General features: G+C 33.3%; 1 protein-coding gene across 28 annotated transcripts in view; it reads right to left on the bottom strand.

Annotated features, from left to right (window-relative positions):
* The window catches only part of Gphn (gephyrin), a 595586-nt gene that overhangs the window by 348002 nt on the left and 226576 nt on the right, over nucleotides 1-21008 (bottom strand). For all 28 annotated transcript variants that reach the window (XM_040276071.2, XM_078050082.1, XM_040276074.2 and 25 more), the window contains exon 3: nucleotides 3393-3450. In XM_040276071.2, coding sequence (XP_040132005.1) covers nucleotides 3393-3450 — 58 coding nt within the window. The remainder of the gene's footprint in view (nucleotides 1-3392; nucleotides 3451-21008) is intronic.

Genomic DNA, 21008 nt, shown 5'->3' with positions numbered 1-21008 from the left:
ATCTGTGAGAGAACTAAGTAATTCCACCATTGATGTTTGGATAGAGTAGGGTGAACATTGGTAAAAAGTTTTTCTATTCTGTTAGGTGCCTCCTGTCTTGGTCTTTTGGCTAGGTAAACAGGCTTTTCTTGGAGCATTTTTTTTTCTATGCCTATTGGTGGTTCCAACTTGAAGTCTTTTTCAGCACCCTGTCCAGAACATATGGGAAATAGTAAGAAAACCCAGGGAACTCACTGCCATGTCATTTCTTAAGTCTTCAGGTTCCTCAACAAACTGCCATTTTCTTTTCACCTCTTAAGAGTTTCTCTATTTATTTGGTAATGCCCAGGAAATTTTAGATTCCTGATACAAGAAAACGAATCTAGAGGAATAATGCCATTATATCTCGGCTGGAACTGGAAGTCTTTACTTTTGAAATTTGATCAACTTATTATAATATTATCCAGAACAATTTATACATGTGCCATGTATGAACTAAATAATGGTTTCTGCAGTAAGAAACATTGTGGAAGATTACCACATCTGACAAAAATTGAGTTATGTTTCATCAATCAATCACACTATCCTATTGAAAGATACAAATGTATATTTATTTACAGCAAATCAAATGTAAAATTCAATTGTATTATTTATATAACTTAAGATTATTCAGATATTTTCCAACTACACTCATTATTTCATCCATGTTTCCATTTCCTTCAGACAAAAAAGATTATATCTGATTTTAACTGAAAATACTAATAATGCCATGAAATATAGACAAAATACTTGTAACAGTTTTTTTCCCAATATTTAAAAAAAGATGGCTTTAATATTTTGTATGTTTCAGGGTTCAAACTTTCTGACATTATTGTATGTGTGTGTGTGTGTGTGTGTGTGTGTGTGTGTATGTATGTGTGTGTGTATGCGTGTAATTGAAGAAAAGTAGAATTGATAATATTTGATTTGTTAGATATTTAGGAAAAGATGAAAAAGTTGGATCATATTTCTGGCTTGGGAAGTCTGATCATATATAATGCTGATAGAGAGGATATATAATAGAAGGAATACTTTGAGAACCAAGAGGATAATTTTTAGTTCTAGTGAATTTGAGGTTCTTTTCAGATAACCAAATATTCACTAAATCATTGGATAAATCTGGCAGAAACTCAGAGAGAGAGATAAAATTCAGTGATTGATATTGGAATCTGTAATCACATAACAGTTAGCTGAGGTCATGCTAGTGAACACAGAGAATCACATGTAACTTCTATATAAAGGAATAACTGTTGACTGAGGTTGTAGCCCTTATGTAGACACATCCTAAAACCAGAGAACTAATATATTCATTTAATTAGTTTAGTTTAATTAATTTTTAGAGATGCTGCTTATAGTTTAATAATGACTCTTCACTAAAAGAGCATTCTTTCATTATGTTTTGTAAAAACAATTCTAGAGTTGTCTCTCAGAAAATTCCGTTAAAAAATGATTTGTGATGATGCTTGACATGCTTTTTCCATCAATTACTAGTGTTATATCTAATCTTGGTAGCACAGGCTGGCCTCAAACTTTTGATCTTTGTGCACTCTACCACTGAGATACATTCCGAACTCTTTTTATATTTATGCTGAGACGGCCGCACTAAGTTAACCAGGTTGGTCTTGAATTTGTGATCTTGCTTCAGTATCTAAGTAGCTGTGATTACAGGGGAGCACCACCACCCATGATCTAAATCATATTATTTGCATCCACTTTTTCCTCAACCTTCAATGACACAGTTTTAGTACAGATATTAATCATTTTATGTCTACATTCCTAAAATCTGGTTTCCTTCTTCCTACTAAGAATATCTTCTTTGCTGAAAGCACTTCTTAATCGTCATAAAAAATATTTAAAGAAATTACCAAACTGATAATGTTACTTTTTCTCCTAAACTCTTAATGAGTACATAATAGCACCTTAGGTTTTCAAGATAAAATCTAAACTTCTTAACATGACACAAAGCCACTTCTAGCCCTATATTTCTCCAGAACTTACTTTATATCATTCAATCTGGAGCTACATTATGTCATATTTATATTCTCATAAATATCTCTGCCTGCCTATTTGCTTGTCTCTCCCTCTCATACTGGGGATTGACTACAGGGCCTCATGGATGCTAGACAGGTGTTCTACTGCTATATTCCTGTCTGTCCCCAGAGTTTACCTCTTGGAAAGACTTTTTGCTGATCACTTTTTGAAACAGCCAGGTTACCTTTCTATGTGTTACCATAAAATTATTTGTTTACCTTTATCATTTAATACCTATTTCAATTGTATTATAAGACAGAGCCCCTTCAAGAAAAATGCACTTCAACTTTATTTCCTATAAATGTTTCATAAGACCCCTTCCCTTTGTTTCTCTCTTTCTGTACATATAGATTAAATATTCTGAAGTTAAATATTTTTTTGAGTAATTATAAAGTATACATCAAGAAGTAACATATTAATGTTTTTCTCATTCTTTAACAACAATTACATTTTCTGAAATAATTATTAAATGTCAAATAAATAATCCAAAGTTCATCTTTATGCATTTGCATTTCTAAATCTGTAAAATGAGGAATGTAAATTAGGATCAAGTTTCCTCACAGTTGATTCCTCCAAATGTATGAATTTACAGAAGTTGGAATAAGACTCTTGAAACTTACTTTTAATGCTAGAACTTGATATTGAAAATTTTAATTGAATTACGCATGATTATTGAAATCTTTATTATGCAATAAATCTACTCAACAACTTAAGCAGTATTGTTTAGCTCTGACTATTGTTATGCAATTGTTAAATTTCATATATGAAACAGGAAGTACAATTCTCAATATGTGGTAAATTGCCTTTGGACAATGGCAACATGCTGTGCAAGATGATTAATATTCCACAGACAGAAGAATATAGTAATGACCTAATTTTCAAGGAATAAGGTCAATTCTTAATTTATTATAACATAAATTTTAATTGAAATTGGCATTTGTGCTTTAAAAGGAACCAGGAGATATTTACTAAAAGATTGCTATTATTTTATAATTAATAAAGGCTATAGGAAAAAGAAATTGCAAAAAGATTTTTAAAAGATAATCTATCATGTACACTAATGGTTATAATGCTTCTTATGTAGATTTTCAAAGAACTGCATGAGAAAGGATTACTTTTTGATTCTCCTAATATTTTTCTCAGAAATGCATTGCAAATGGTAGATGATATCTGATGATAATTTATTTATTATATATACATTTTTAATTCAAATAGAATAACGGGGAACTTAATGGTGTCCTAACATACCCAAAGATTCAATGATATATAGGAAAAGCAAGATTTTCCCCAACTTCCCAATAAGATACTAAGCCTTTGTAGAGGTGAAAAGTGCCATACTATACCTTGATTTCTTCTATCTCGTCTGGTACTATCTTGTATGCTGATATAGTCCCACCCAACCTGAAATTAGGAGAAGAAAATATTCTCAAAACCAGCAACAGTGCATTAAAAATATGGAAGAGTTATAGCATTAGCATCAGAGTGCTACCAATAATTGTCCAAGGGCTAGCCGCTCAATAACCAGAGAGAAAAACATTTTGTGAGAAAGTTTTCCATTTATTAGTTTAAAAGAGGTAGATAAAAAATGACTTTTGAAAGAACAAACATTAAGTTCAATTTTTATCCATAACTAAACTTCTCTTATTGATGGTTTTAATAATGCTGAAGCTTCCAGTTTTATTGCTGGTTTCGATCACAACTAACATGTCTCAGGAATCAATAGAAGACATGTTGTTTGTCTTTTTGATTAATTAAACTGTACTTCTTAAAGTAGATTCAGGCTTATAAAAACTGAGCAGAAAGTAGAGATATAGTCTCTCATACCCCAACATGCTCCAGTTTCTTGTTTTAAACATCTTGAATTACTATGGTATTTTGTCATAATTGATGAACCAATGTTGATTCTGCTTTTTAAAAACAATTTAAACAGGGATATGTGTGTACCTTGCACTGTCAAAGGGAACAAGAAAAGAATTTAGGGTTCACAAATAATTTAATTCCTAAAATATTTTCTTTGCCTTGAAATGGAGATGCCATTAATATTATGTTTATGTTCGAAATAATTTTTAGAAAATGACAAATATTTCTATAACACCATAAGCCAGGCATGTCATATATGTTATTTAATTTATTCTTGTAATTATCGCTATTGTAAAAATGAGGAAATTGAGACATAGAGACATTTAGCAATTTTTTAAAAAATAACTGAAGTAACCAGTAAGTGAAGTAGTTAATAGAGTTGTATACATAAATGGAAAATACATATCAGAATCTGAATACAAAGTATAAAAATACTAATTTGAAAAAATATTGATTACATGTAAAAATAACATTCTGGATATACTGAATTAAATATGGTATATTATTAAAGCCAAGAATCCATCTACTTTTTCTTTTCTTTTTTTTTTTTTTTTTTTTGGTACCAGGGATTGAACTCCGGTGCACTCGACCACTGAGTGACATTCTCAGCCCTATTCTGTATTTTATTTAGAGACAGGGTCTCAAACTGAGTTGCTTAGCACCTCACCATTGCTGAGGCTGGCTTTGAACTTGAGATTCTCCAGTCTCAGCCTCTCAGTCACTGGGTTTACAGGAGAGGCATGTGCTGCCAAGCCCCAACCCCTCTGCTTCTTTTCAGTTTTTAAAATGTGGCCACTAGAAAAAATTTAAATAACATTCAGGGCATTTGGAGCTCCCAACTCATCTCTTTCAGTTGCTCCAGGCTCTTAAAATACAAGATAATTCACTTAACTTTCTTCAACTTCTGTGTTTACAAAGGAAACTTCTGATTACTCATCCTGAGTTCATAATTATCTCAATATCCAAAAAAAAGAGCATCATACATAAGAAAAGCCTAAGATATTTCCTCTCACAAATGTAAATTAAAAAACAATAGGAGCTGGGGCTGTGGCTCAGTGGTAGAGAGCTTGCATAGTATATGTGAGGCAGTGGGTTCTATTCTTAGCACAGCATATAAATAAATAAAGGAAATAAAGGCTAATCAACGTATTAAAAGTCCAATAAATAAATAATACTCTGGTTTCCACTAAAAATTAATTCAACAAAATGATTTTCATTGAAACATTGTAATATTTGTTATTTATTCTTGCTAATGAAACTACTGTTAAGATCTTGACTAATAATTATTTCTTAGATTAAAAGTGCCATGATTAAATGGTAGAAACAAATGAATTTCAAATTAATTTACTTCATATAAGGCATACTATGGATGTAGTATACAAGACCATGGTACGACAACTAATAAAAGAGAAGTATTAAAGGTTACTAAAATGGAAAGTTACAAAAATTTTGTAAGAGGTTCAAAATTAGCATTTAAAAATACTTTCATTTTCAATTATTAAAATTACTCAACTAGAAGCTAAGAGTGTATACATCAATGAAAACATTAGGACAAAAACTATTGAAATCTCTTAGGTCTGTAATTCATAAATTTTGAATTTATTTCAAAATAAAAAATTTTAAAATACATACCATTATAAAATACACTGGCTTTAATTAACGTGTTCTATAAAAACTGTTACATAAATGGAAAAAAGATTACAGAAATAGTTCCAAGTTGTTAGTAAAATAATGACTCAAAGATGTCATGGTGACTAAATGGAACAAAAAGCAAAACAAAGTTGCTATAATAAATTTCAATTCTATTCCACAAACAATTTGCTATTCTCTTGGTTAACACTAATTAATAGTATTCAAAAGTGACTCTCCTAATCCCATGAAGATGTTGGGAAAGTAAACTTCCAGATTAGTATTCCTACATCAAATTCAAACTAATGGCAATAGTTTTGACTGTTAAAAAGGTGGGACAAGTGATGTGTATGGGTCAACATATTCCCACTTTGATTACAATGGACATGACATATATACATATGCATATAAATAGTATAATAATGAAGTAATAGCATAACTATATGATCAAGAAGCTAAAATAGAGTAAATATGGAGGGCTTCCATATTATATTAAACACAAAAATGAGAAAGGTGACAAAAGCTTATGTAAATACCAGGAAAAAATCCCATGAACAAAACAGTCTAGTAAATAATGTCACAAATAACTCAGTCATGAGCAGTTTATATTTTAAAAAACACACTGTTCAAGAATACACTTATTTCAGCCATCCTTTTTTCTATTCCCTAAAATACTATTACCAAAGTAATAATAAATTTTCCAATTATGACTTTTGACTTTTGAACTGATTTCTGAAAATGACATTTATGTTTTCATGGTATCATTTAGTAGAGATATTCAACATGTTATCTGTATTAAATAGTTAGGAACTTAGGTCTAGGCCATAAAATGATTCCAAATTACATTACACTACACCATTCTTTTCATTACACTATACTATCCATTCACAAAGAATACACTCTGGAGGTAGAATTCTATTATACTCTAGTCAATATATAAAAGGCATTACACATTGGAATTGTAGTGGTAATAATATTAGCAATATTACTACAAATATTATATACACACACACACACACACACATAATTGGGATTCTTTGCATAATGAAATATCTTGTGGAATTGATCCAATTCTAAACACAAAATTCATTTATGTTTCATGCACATTATATACATACCCCAAAGATTATTTTATAAAATATTTTTAGTTTACTTGCATTTTGACCATGAACCAATGTCACTTGAGATTAGGTATGAATTTTTTCACTTGTGGAATCATGTTGGTATTCAAAAAATTTCAGATTTTGGAGCCTTTCAGGTTTCATATTACAGATGATTAACTTAATCTGTATTTAGCATTTAATATATGTATTATGTTAGACTTTACATGTATGATGATTATGAAACAAATGAAACCAGTAATTTTTCAAAGGACTCATATCTAGGAGTGGTAGAACTGGGCTTAAGAAATGAAATTTAAAAATTTCTGAAAGGATCATTAAATTTATATGGAAATTCAAGGGACACAGAAAACCATCTTGAAACGATATTGGAGGATTTCCACTTCCTGATTTCAAGTTACTACAAAGCTGTAATAATCAGTAAAATTTGCTACTTGTGTACAAATAGACATAAAACAATCTAATGACTCTCCCCCCTGACCTCCACACTTGGCAACCTCAAATGTATCTTTTATGTCTACGAATTTGCCTATGCTCGATCATTTTGCCTCTATATTATATCTGTCTTATTTCACTAAGCATAGGTTTTCAAGGTTGAGCCATGTTGTAGCATGCAGTAGAAATTCATTCCTTTCTAATGGCTGAATAATGTTCCATTTCATGTCTGTACCACATATGTTTACCCATATCTGTTGATAAAAGCTTTAACTGTTCTATTTCTTTTGGCTATTGTGAAAAATGCTGCAGTGAATACTGGCATACAAGTATCTGCTGCATGAGGCCCTCTTTTCAATTATTTTGGATACATGACTAAGGAGGTAGAATTGCTTGTTCATTCTGTGTTTAGCTTTTTGAGGAACTATTTTTCACATTTCCACCAGCAACATATGAGGGTACAATCTTTCCACATCCTTGCTGTAGTTCGTTATTTTCATTATATTTTTATGATCAAATTGATATGTCAGAAATGGTACCTCATTGTGGTTTGGATCTACATTACCCTAATGACTAAAGATTCTGAAGATGTTTTCATGTGCTTAGAGGCCATTTGTATATCTTTGGAGAAAATTTTATTTAGGTCCTCCCGGCCATCTTTAATTTTTTTTCTCATATGAGTTGTAGTTCTTTTAGATTCTAGATTTTAAACCTTATCAGATATGATTTCCAAATATTGTCTTCCATTATAAAAGTTTCCATTTCACCTTCTTGATGATGTTATTTTAAGCACAAAAGTGAAGTTCAATATATCTGGCTTTTCTTTTGTTATTTGCATCCTATGTAAGAGCTTATTGTCAAATATAGGGTAAAAAAAATTATCCTTGTTTTTTTTTTGGTGATCTTTATGGTTTTAGTCTTACATTTAGGTCACTGATCCACCTTGAATTAACTTTTCTACATAGTGTGAAGTATAGTTTAACTTACAACAAATCAGTTGTCTTACATTTATGGGTTAATTTCTGAATCTTCACTTTTATTCCACTCTTCTATAAATCTTCTTTTTTTCTTTTTTGATTGACACATAAAAATTGTATATATTTATGGGGCACCATATGATATTTCAGTACAGGCATACACTGTGTAATGGAGGTCATTCTTTGTGCCAGTACCACACATTTTGATTACTGTAAGTTTTGTAGTAAGTTTTCCAATATTGTTCTTGTTTCAAGATCTGACTGTTTTGACTGTTTGGGACTCCTTGAAATTTCATACAAATTTTAGGCTCAGACTTTACCATTTCTGTGAAAAACAGTTCCTGGAATTTTGATAGGATTAAATTGAATATGTAGATCACTTTGGATAGTACTGACATTTTCATAATATAATGTTTTTTACTCCATGAAGAAAGGATGCCTTTCCACTTGTTTATACTTGTTTAGGTCCTCCTAAATTTCTTTCAGCAATTCCTAGGGTTTTTATTCTTCAGATGCTATTTTAAAAGTAGTTGTTTTATTTCCTGTTTGGATTGTTTATTGCTGGTGTTTAGAAACACAAATGATTTCTAGGTGTTGATCTTGTGCACTGTAACTTTGCCGAACTCATGTATTGACTCTAGTAAAAATTCATTTTGGATTTTTTATATATAATACCATGTTCCGTGTGAATAGAGAGTTTTGATTTTTTCTTTCCAATTTAGAATTCTTTATTTTTCTTGAGTAACTGGCTAGAACTTTCATTAAAATGTTAATATTTATGAATTCCAAATAATGAAAAAATGGATGTAGTTATAATTTTTAAATGTGACATAAACTATAATGGGAAGGATAGAGAGTGAATCTTAAGAAGTTATATTATCTTGCAAAATGGGAAGGTGAGGTAGCAGAATAATGTTACACATGTAATTGAGATGACCTTATATTCTGAGTTATCCCCATAAACCTACTATACTTAAAAGGTTTCTTAAAAGTGGAACAGGAAACTCTGAAAGATGGCAACATGAGGACTAGGCCTATCTGATATTACCAGATTTGAAGACAGAGGAAGGAGCTACAAGGTGGGATTCATCTAGGAACACAGGGATGATTCCATACATGCAAATCAATAAATGTTATATGAACAAAATGAAGTTCAAAAACTGTACAGTCATCTCAATATATGCAGAAAAAGCATTCAACTAAATTATATATCCTCTGCGTGCAGTGGCACATGCCTGTAATCCCAGCAGTTTGGGAGGCTCAGATAGGAGGATCACAAGTTCAAAGCCAGCTCAGCAACGGCAAGTGTCTCTAACTAAAAAACAAAAAAATGGGCTGGGGGATGTGGCTCACTGGTTGAGTGTTCCTGAGTTCAATTTCTGGGGAGGGAGGGAAGGAGAGAGGGAAGGAAGGAGAGAAGGAAGGAAGGAAGGAAGGAAGGAAGGAAGGAAGGAAGGAAGGAAGGAAGGAAGGAAGGAAGGAAGGAAGGAAGGAAGGAGCGAGCAGGCAAAGAATTGCTCTACTTCTGAGCCACATACTCAACCCCAATAAAAACTATTTATAATAAGACAACAATATTGTACTGAATGAAGGAAAGCTGAGAGTTTTCTAAGATATGGAATAAGACAAGGAAGCTCAGGTTAACCACTTATACTAAATTTAGATTGGAAGTCACAGTCAGAGCAATCAGGCAAGAAAAAGAAATAAAGGACACCCAAATTATAACCAAGTCACTGTTTGCAAATGTCATGATTTTATACACAGAACAAAACCCTGAAGACTACACTAAAAACTATTAAAACTAAAGAATGAATTCACAAAGTTTCAGCTTCAAGATCAACATATAAAAACTGTGGCCTTGCAATATGTCAATAGCCAATTTTCTGAATTAGAAAAAAAGAAAGCAATTCCATTTACAATAGCAGAATAAACAAACAAAAATGAAAATAAAATATCTAGGAATAATTTAGCCAAAGAAGAGAACAATATTCACAATGAAAATTATAAGACATTGAAGAAATAAATTGAAGAGAACACTAAAAACTAAAAAATCTGTGTTTATGAATTAGAAGAATTAATACTGTTAAAATGTCCATACTGGGCTGGGGATGTGGCTCAAGCGGTAGCGCGCTCGCCTGGCATGCGTGCAGCCCGGGTTCGATCCTCAGCACCACATACCAACAAAGATGTTGTGTCTGCCAAGAATTAAAAAATAAATATTAAAAAAATTCTCTCTCTCTCTCTCTCTCTCTCTCTCTCTCTCTCTCTCTCTCTCTCTCTCTCTCCTCTCTCACTCTATCTTAAAAAAAAATGTCCATACTATCTCAAAAGATCTACAGATTTAATATAATCCCAACCAAAATAGCTATGGCATTCTTCATAGAATTAGACAAAAGGATACTGAAATTTATACAGAACCATAAAACACCAGAATAGTCAAAGCAATCTTGTGCAAAAAGTACAAGCAGGAGGCAAACACAATCAAAATATAATACAAAGCTTTAGTAGTAAGGACGGTATGACATTGATATAATAACTGACTGATACACTAATTCAACAGAATGAAGAGCCCAGATTTAAATCCACACATCCACAGCAAACTGGTTTACAATAAAAGTTATGAGAACACCCACTGAAGAAAGGAAAGCCTTTTCAGTAAGTGGTGCTTGAAAAATTGGACATCCAAATGCAGAAGAATGAAAATAACAAAACTCACCTCAAAATGGTTTAAAGATTTAAAGGTAAGACTGAAAACTAGAAACTGTAGAAGAAAATATAGGGGCATTGCTTAAGGATATAAGAATAGGCAAAGATTATTTATTTATTTTTTTGTGCAAGACCTCAAAGCACAGAAAACAAAAATGAAAATAAGCACCTGGCTTCACAACAGTTTAAAAACTGTTTGCACTGCAAAGCAAAAAATAAATAAATAGGGCTGGGGTTGGGTTTTGGTTCAGTGGTAGAGTGCTCGTCTAGCATGCACGAGGCACTGGGTTCGATCCTCAGCACCACATAAATGTAAAATAAAGATATTGTGTCCACCTAACACTAAAAAAAAAAAAAAATACTAAAATAAATAAATAAATAAATAATAAGAGTGGAAAAATAATCTATGGAATAGGAAAAAATATTTGCGAACTATAAATTCATCAAGGGTTTGATATATAGAATATAAAAGAAAATCGAAAACCTCAATTGAAAAAAAATAAACATTACCTGATTAAACAATGGGCAACAGCCCTAAATAGACATCTCTCAAAAGAAGATATACAAATGGTTTATAGATATATAAAAAAATGATAAATGACTTTTATTTTCTGGAATATGAAAATCAAACCACAAAGAGATATCACCTTACCCTAGTAAGAATGTTTATTATTCAAAAAGAGGGAAGATAACCTGTGTTGGGTGGATGTGGAAAAACGGGGAACACTTTGTACATAATTGGTGGGAATGTAAATTAGTATAAAAACTGGGGAAAACAAGATGGAGCTTCCTCAGAAAATTAAAAAGAAATTACCATATGATTCAGCATTCCCATTGCTGGGTAAATATCCAAAGGAAATAGTCAGTCAAGAGCTACCTGCACTGCCTCCCATGTTCACTGCAACACTATTCACAATAGCCAAGAAATGGAAATAGCCAGTGCCCTTCAACTAATGAATGGATAAAGAAAATGTGGTATATATAAAACATGGAATATTTACTCAGTCATAAAGAGAATAAAATCCAGCCATCTCTGACAACATAGATGCAACTAGAGAACATTATTGAAATAAGCAAAGTACAGAAAGACAAGTACTGCACAACCTCAGTCATAGGTAGAATCTAAAAAAGTTCATCTCAACAGAAGTTGAGAATAGAATGGTGACTACTAGAGGCCAGGGACTGTGGGGGATGGGGGAAATAATGGATGCAGGTTGATAAATGAGTAAGAAGTTACACTTAGGATTAAGAACTTTTGGTGTTTGGCTATTGCACAGTAAGGTGAATACGGATAACAGTTGTGTACTGAACAATTCCAAAAGCTAAAAGAAATGACTTTGAAAGTTTTCAGCACAAAGAACATGATAAATATTTGAATAAATAAATATATTTTAACCATATTTAAATTTACAAATTTTACACATTTACCAGAACATTATATGATATGGTATGGTATCCTACTAATATACATAATTTTTCTTCCTTTATATATTAGCCAAAAAAAAATTGAAAACATGGCTGGATATATAAAATTTTACTTAACAGGCAGGACTGAATGAAATAGTCACACTCTCAAAAGCAAAAAGGTAAGGAAATGTTAAAAATTAAACAGTTTTTTAAAAAATCATTAAGTGGAGCAGAACAGATTTGGAAAAACATTACATCAAATACTGGTATCCAATGAAAAAATAATGATTACAGTTTTCTTTCATGTAGAAAAATTAACTTGTTGCATGGAATCATTTTTCATTTAAATTACTTGTTGGAATACATAATAATTTCACATATTACAAATAAATTTCAAGTTAGAAAATATAGTGAAAAATCTTACTCCCTACCCTACCATACCAGTTTTCTGTGTGTCCCTTTGTGCACATTAAAAGTAATTGCATATATATCTCCCAGACAGAAAAAAATACAACTCTCCCTTTTCATATAAATATATATAGTATTGTGTATATTTATTTGTTAGTAATTAACATAAGTTTTATCTACATTTTCAAACAAGATGATTTTATATATTGAAAACCTCTGATTATTAGGGATGCTGTCAATTTTAGTTCAAATATAACACTGATTTTTTTCATATCTCCATGGCTTTCCCATCTCCATTTCATATTACCTACTCTTTTTTTTATTGGTTGTTCAAAACATTACAAAGCTCATGACATATCATCTTTCATACATTTGATTCAAGTGAGTTATGAACTCCCATTTTTACCCCAAATAAAAAATTGCAGAATCACATCAGTTACACATTCACATTTTTACATAATGCCATATTAGTGACTGTTGTATTCTGCTACCTTTCCTATCCCCTACTATCCCCCTTCCCCTCCCCTCCCATCTTCCCTCTCTACCACATCTGCAGTTGTTGAATTCGCTCCCTTGTTTTTTCCCCGTCTTTCCCCTCACAACCTCTTATATGTAACTTTGTGTAACACTGAGGGTCTCCTTCCATTTCCATACAATTTCCCTTCACTCTCCCTTTCACTCCCACCACTCATCTCTGTTTAATGTTAATCTTTTCCTCATGCTCTTCCTCCCTGCTCTGTTCTTAGTTACTCTCCTTATATCAAAGAAGACATTTGGCATTTGTTTTTTAAGGATTGGCTAGCTTCACTTAGCATGATCTGCTCTAATGCCATCCATTTCCCTGCAAATTACATGATTTTGTCATTTTTAGTGCTGCATAATAATCCATTGTGTATAAATGCCACATTTTTTTATCCATTCATCTACTGAAGGGCATCTAGGTTGGTTCCACAGTCTAGCTATTGTGAATTGTGCTGCTATGATCATTGATGTGGCAGTATCCCTATAGTATGCTCTTTTAAGGTCCTCAGGGAATAGTCGGAGAAGGGCGATAGCTGGGTCAAATGGTGGTTCCATTCCCAGATTTCCCTGGAATCTCCATACTGCTTTCCTAATTGGCCGCACCAATTAGCAGTCCCACCAGCAATGTACAAGTGTACCCTTTTCCCCATATCCTCCCCAGCACTTATTATTGTTTGACTTCATAATGGCTGCCAATCTTACTGGAGTGAGATGGTATCTTAGGATGGTTTTGATTTGCATTTCTCTGACTGCTAGAGATGGTGAGCATTTTTTCATGTACTTGTTGATTGATTGTATGTCCTCCTTTGAGAAGTGTCTGTTCAGGTCCTTGGCCCATTTGTTGATTGGGTTATTTCTTATTGTTTAATTTTTTGAGTTCTTTGTACATTCTGGATATTAGGGTTCTATCTGAAGTGTGAGGAGTAAAAATTTGTTCCCAGGATGTAGTCTCCCTATTTACCTCTCTTATTGTTTCTCTTGCTGAGAAAAAACTATTTAGTTTAATTAAGTCTCATTTGTTTATTCTTGTTATTAACTCTTGGGCTATGGGCGTCCTATTAAGGAATTTGGAGCCCAACCCCAAAATATGTAGATCAGAGCCAACTTTTTCTTCTATTAGATGCAAAGTCTCTGATTTGATATCAAGCTCTTTGATCCATTTGAGTTAACTTTTGTGCATGGCAAGAGAAAGGGGTTCAGATTCATTTTGTTGCATATGGATTTCCAGTTTTCCCAGCACCATTTGTTGAAGATGCTATCCTTCCTCCATTGCATGCTTTTAGCCCCTTTATCAAATATAAGAAAGTTGTAATTTTGTGGATTGGTCTCTGTGTCTTCTATTCTATACCATTGGTCCACCTGCCTGTTTTGGTACCAGTACCATGCTGTTTTTGTTATTATTGCTCTGTAGTACAGTTTAAAATCTGGTATCGCTATACCTCCAGATTCACACTTCCTGCTTAGAATTGCTTTTGCTATTCTGGGTCTTTTGTTTTTCCATATGAATTTCATGATTGCTTTATCTATTTCTACAAGAAATGCCATTGGGATTTTGATTGGCATCGCATTAAACCTGTAGAGAACTTTGGGTAATATCGCCATTTTGATGATGTTAGTTTTGCTTATCCATGAACAGGGTACATTTTTCCACCTTCTAAGATCTTCTATTTCTCTCTTTAGGGTTCTGCAGTTTTCATTGTATAAATCTTTCACCTCTTTTGTTAGGTTGATTCCCAAGTATTTTATTTTATTTTTTTTTTTGAGGATATTGTGAATGGAGTAGTTTTCCTCATTTCCATTTCAGAAGTTTTGTTGCTGATATACAGGAATGCCTTCGATTTATGCGTGTTGATTTTATATCCTGCCACTTTGCTGAATTCACTTATTAACTCTAGCAGTTTCTTTGTAGACCCTTTTGGGTCTGTTGCTTGGACTTGCTGTCTCATGTCTTCTCTAATATTCCATTCCATCTGAGTTCGGTATGCCTTGAGTTCTTTCTCTGTCCATTTTTATGATGCCTCTAGGCCTTCCTGTAGATTTAAGTTGTCCTGCATTGTTTTTAATCCTTTTTTCCCTTGTTTTTTTCATGTAGTTCACGTTACTTTCCAGCTCTGTTTGACTGCTGTGTTTCTGCTTTCTCCTATAAATTTGTTTTGGTTTTTGTATATCTCTGTTGTCTCTCTCCTTTGTGGTGGGAGACTATGTCTAGAAATGTTGGGCTTTATTGTACTTTAAAGGTGATTCATTCAATTCATAAAAGGCTTCCAGATTCTGTATACATATAGTGATTTGTTGTTTGTTCTTAGGACTTTATGTTTAGGTTAGGTGCTATGATAGTATGAGGGTTTGTATGTCTTGGCTACTTTAGAAGATTGCTCTACTGAAGGGGGCTAATAAAGGCGATTGGATCAGGGTGTTGGTAGTAGCTAGGTATTTAGGAGCCCTATAGACAGCCTTGAAACATGAACCTATTTGCATTTAGACAATTACATGCAATGGAAGACATAATGCTTGGGATGAAAGTTGGGGGGTACAGGAAGGAAGGTGCTCTTAAAAAGAAAGAAGGAGAGAGAGATAGATTAGAGGAGAATGGAAAGAACAATAAAACTTGAAATGTGAAAGAAAGAAAGAAGGAAAAGGGGAGAAAAGAACAAAGAGAGGAAAAAAAGAAAAGATTGAATTCTTAGACATCATTTTCTTCTCTTCCAGTAGGCGGAGCTGTGCCCTCCCAGTGAAGCTTCTGCCCTCTATGTGCTGACAACAATCCCTGTAAGGTGGCTCCTGGGAGTCTCTCAATCCTGTTAGTCCAGAGCCATTTCACTTCTCTGGCCCCTCTCCCCTTCCTCTTGCCAGCCAGCCAGCCAGGTCCTGTTCACACAAGGATCTGGTTACAAGTCCAGCCCCACTGAGTGTCCTATTTCACCACCAACTGAGCACTCTCTCTGTCATTCATCTAAGACCCATTGCTGTGATGCAGTGATCTGTGAACCAACAATTTAATTTTTCCGGACCCATTTGGTGGGCACACCCCGGGAAACTGGCAGCTAAGACCTTGGGTGTCACTGCTGGTGGTAAGTGGAGTTGGGGATTGGGAATCCCCTCTGCTTCCCTACAGACACGCCCATGGAGAGATTCCTGAGGTTTCCTGGCTGCTTGTATCTGGAGGGGGTGGGAGTCACACATCTGCTAAAGTGGATTCTGCTGGGAAGGAATTCTGTTGGCTGAACTCTGGTGACATCATCTCTCTGCTATGGTGGGCCCCAGGCTCCTTGCTGGAGTGTCCGAAGGGAGGGGTGGTCTGTCTCTGGTTGGTTTCAGTTCAAGGTTCGCTTTTTCATGAAGGCTTGGCTAGAGACCTTTTCCTAGAGTCCCAGTGCCGCTACTGCAGAGCTGTGCATTGGAGGCTAGCTGCCCAGTTGCGGGGGGCCGTGGTCAGGTGGCGGGTCTGGACCTCTGCGCCACTTGGTGGAGATTCACTCATCTGTGGCAAACTGTCACCTCCAAAAATCCTTCTAATTCCAGGCCGGTCTCTCTTCAGTGGAATTTTGCTAGGAGTTTCTCAGCAGGTAGAATCTAAGCTTATCAATTCGTCTCTCTGACCCCATTATTGAGGAGGTACTGAATGCGCTGCCTCCCTGCCTGCTGCCATGTTAGCATCCCCTATCAAATATTCTTAACATCTACATCATCATCATTGTAGAAAATTCTTAAGTATCTATCCAATAACCATTCTCTTCCTTCTTCCTGGGAGAAACAGGAGGCAAGACACCCTCATATTACCTTCTCTTGATTAAAATATCTTGTTCTATTTTTTTCATTTCCATTCACATTCTGTATGACTGATAAATGCATTGGTTTTAAAGAAAAAAATGTAAAATGTAATGACTCAGGTATTTGTAGTACCATGCAAGAAAATAACTAATTTAGGTAATTCAAAGGCCACTAGATAGTATTTCTATTCTTGCCTAAAACAATTAATTTTATAAATATGGCTGCTCTGGTGTTCTGTTGTTTTCTTTTATGTGATTCGAATTAAATCAAGACAACCCAGATTTATGAAACTGCAATGTTTATTGTAAAAATAATTACTATTTTAAGCATATGTCAAATAATAAAAGTATTCATTTATTTATTAGATTTTAATGGAAATCAAAGACACTTAATTTTATAAACATCCTTTCATTAATAAAGAACTGACTATATTAAACGAAGTTGAAGCTATCATCCATGAATATTAAAAACAAATGTTTTGGGCTGGTGTTATGGCTCAGCAGTAGAGTGCTCACCTAGAATGTGCGAGGCCCTGGGTTTGATCCTCAGCACCACATAAAGGATGAATAAATAAAATAAAGATATTAAAACAATAACAACAATAACAAAAACAAATCCAAATGGTTCAAGTCCAGGATTTATCACTTGAAAAAATCTATGTGACTTTGGAGAAAATTAAATTTTTTTTGTATTTACACATTATAAAATTGAAACAATACCATCATTTACCTTGTAGCATTCCATAAAGAACAAATGATGAAAATGTATGTAAGTTTAAATAAGCAGTAAATTACCGAGTTGTCAAAATTGGTATATACATATGTGATGCATACACATTTTTATTACATGCATACTAAATCTACAATCCCTCCATAAGTACGTTTAAAGTTAATGTTTTAGTTCAGATTCATGAATATATTCAACAAATACCTTTTTATTTACCAAAAAATATACTGTGATTGGAGAGAATAAGATAGGCAATCTTTATCTTCATATAACTTATAATAAAGAAAATAAGTCATTAAACAGACAAATGTACAAGCTGTAGTTAATTATAACTGATAATCTAGCAGAAATAAATGCTTGAAGGTCAGGACCTGAGGTAAACTGGCATGAATTGCCCTGTACTTCTCTTACACACTCAACAGCCCAAATATATTTTAGTACCTTATTAACAGGCTTCCTTCTTACCTATTCCTTTCATCTTATCCATTGTACAGACTAACTGTATACTGCATTTAAATCAGTACCCTTCTGACTTTAACTTGTACTATACTAGAAATATAAGGAAAAAAAGTATGCTGCTTAAGTTTATATCATAATATCAGTTGGCAAGGTTCATGGGTCATAAAATATTTTTTTAAAATTTTTATAGTTAAAAAAATATGTGACAAGGGCTGGGGATGTAGCACAGCCCTTGTGATATGGCTTGCATATCACTTGCCAGGACCTAGGTGTATTCCCAAGTCCTGTTGAAAAAGAAGTGACTAAATAACTGTAGTTATACATAAGTGTAAGGTTTTACAGAATCACCAGTCACACAGAAGGAGATCTGAAAGGATCACTAGAAAATAATACTCATAAGGGTCTATGCAGCCTACTACTCAAACAGCAAAGAACATAGGGGAATTTTTCCAATTGAAAGGGGTATACTTTAAACAACTTGATAAGAAATGTCTATTATTGATGAGTCACTAATGCTCATTTTTATAGGGTTTCAAGCACTGAGATATACTTGAAAAAGATACCCCAGAGCCAGATTAGTGATAAAAATTTACAGTACAGAAAGCTTAATTTAAAAGTTATGTTATGGTTTATATACTTGATAGATTTATATTAAGCAAACATAGTCAATTAAAGGAAGTTGATTCCTATTGGTAAATCCCACTGAATTTTTAAAAGTATTTGTTTGCATAAATTCCAGAAAAATCTATACCTCTATAACTTTATAGATACTGACGACAATAACCAAAAGCCTTAAGTTTTGCATAAGATGAAAAACAAAAATTACTAATTAACTTGGAAAGTATGAAGACTACAAATCAACAATTATATTCCTTTATTTAAAATCTACAGATAAATGTGTCACTTGGGCACAGGTTTTTATCATACTGCATCATAGGTGAGAATGCTGATTAGGGCCAAAAATTTACTGTTAATGTTATTTGCACAGAAGTGCAGGAAAAACAAACACAAAACCACCCATTAAGGCTTTATAATTGATTCTTATTAAAGTTCATATTCCCATAGGGGCACCATGAAAACTTCTTTAAATAAAAGAGACACACACTATTGTACTTTTACTCTTTTTAAACAGTAAAACTTAGTGTGAATCACACTAAATCACAATAAAAATTAGTGTGATTTAACACTTCTATAGGTATAATTGCACAGAGTGAGTATGGTGCAACAACGTACTGTGAAAAATACAATTCCTTATTAATTTCAATTCTTTAATAATTTCATAGGCTGCTGGTAGAAAATATATAGATTTTATTTATATTATATATTTTTATTAGTTACATTATTTAGAAAGCCCTGATAAGATTTAAGATAGTATTTTAAAAGGTCTATTTCACACATTCCTTAAGCAGCTGCATAAATTATACAAATATCTACTGGCTCTGGGATATCTTTTTGAAGTTTATTGAAGTTTTGAACAACTGATTATAAATTACAGTCTATTCACATTCCATTCTGTACCTTATGGACCAATTTGAGAAATACTATGGTGAAAGCATTTACTATATACTATTGTAAATATATTTAGAATTCTCATGATGCATTTAAGCCTATATTGAATGATACACGTTAAGTAAGTCAAGCAGACCAGGGGGATTTTCTAAAAAAAAAAAAAAATAGAAGAAACATTATCCAATCATTACACAATCTTAAAGTTTTCCATTTCACTTTTATTAGTTAAGGTACTGGTAAGAAACAGATTGCACATGCAAAATAATGGTAGTTAGGGAAACTATAAAGGGATAGGATAGTACTCATAGAGCCACAACAGTGAGCTATTAAACAAGACTAAAGAGGACATTCAAGATATCACCCTAAAATTCAGAAACTTAAAACAATGAGAACTTATTATTTTTCTTAAATTTGAAGGCTGGTTAAAGAAAATTTGTTCTAGGCTAGACTCATCTTGGTTTCTCATTACTAATAAGTGGTAGTAATGGGGTATGGTAGAATGGGCTTCACAGGGAGTAGCTCTCCTCCAGGTGTCTCTCAATCTTCTCCTGAGACCTATTAATAAAATGCCTTAATGTATTACATTACATATTCGAGAGAGTAGTATATTTCATATGCAAGGGAGTTGGCAGGTACATGGGTACTCATTCCATTAGTAAAAAACAGGTTAAGTGGGGCTGAGGCTATAGCTCAGTTGACAGAGTACTTGCCTTACATTCACAAGGCCCTGGGTTCAATCCCCAGCAACACACACACACACACACACACACACACACACACACACACACACACACACACACACGGCCCTGGGTTCAATCCCCAGCAACACACAAACACACACATACTCAAAAGCAGGTTACATGATCAAAAATCATAAGGCAAGGAAGATCATTACACCTATAACAGGAGGCTCTAAAAAATTATGTCAAAGGGCACCCCTTGAAAACTGGAGTCTGTATTTGAATCTACCATACATTTAAATTATTTGAATTAAAGCACATGTTCACATATAGTTTTCTGTGAGCATCTCAGGGTTTGACACTTTATGTCTTAAATCAGTCTTCCGTCTCTTTTTCACTAGGGCTCCTACTTCACTTCAAGTATTCCTTTCTTAGACTAGGGTGTTTGTTTCCTTCCTGTAATGTATTAATCCCAGCTCTTTCTAGGTCATTATTCATTTTGTTATTGAAGTAATCTTTCTAAAATTGGAATCTTTGGCTACTCTTCTATTTAAGTATTTTGATAGTGACCCACTGACTATGAAATAAAAATCTAAAACCATTACATGATGTAAAATTTTTCCTGATCCAGTCTTTATTAACTAACCTATCTTTCTGGCCCAATGTTAACAAACCCAGTGCCAGACTTCTTTTTAATTCTCCAAATGTACATTTACTAGCTGTATGACCATGGGCAAAGTTACTTGTCT

Source organism: Ictidomys tridecemlineatus, chromosome 5 (assembly GCF_052094955.1).
Source record: "Ictidomys tridecemlineatus isolate mIctTri1 chromosome 5, mIctTri1.hap1, whole genome shotgun sequence".
Lineage (NCBI taxonomy): Eukaryota > Metazoa > Chordata > Mammalia > Rodentia > Sciuridae > Ictidomys > Ictidomys tridecemlineatus.
This window is presented reverse-complemented; position numbering and strand designations above follow the sequence as displayed.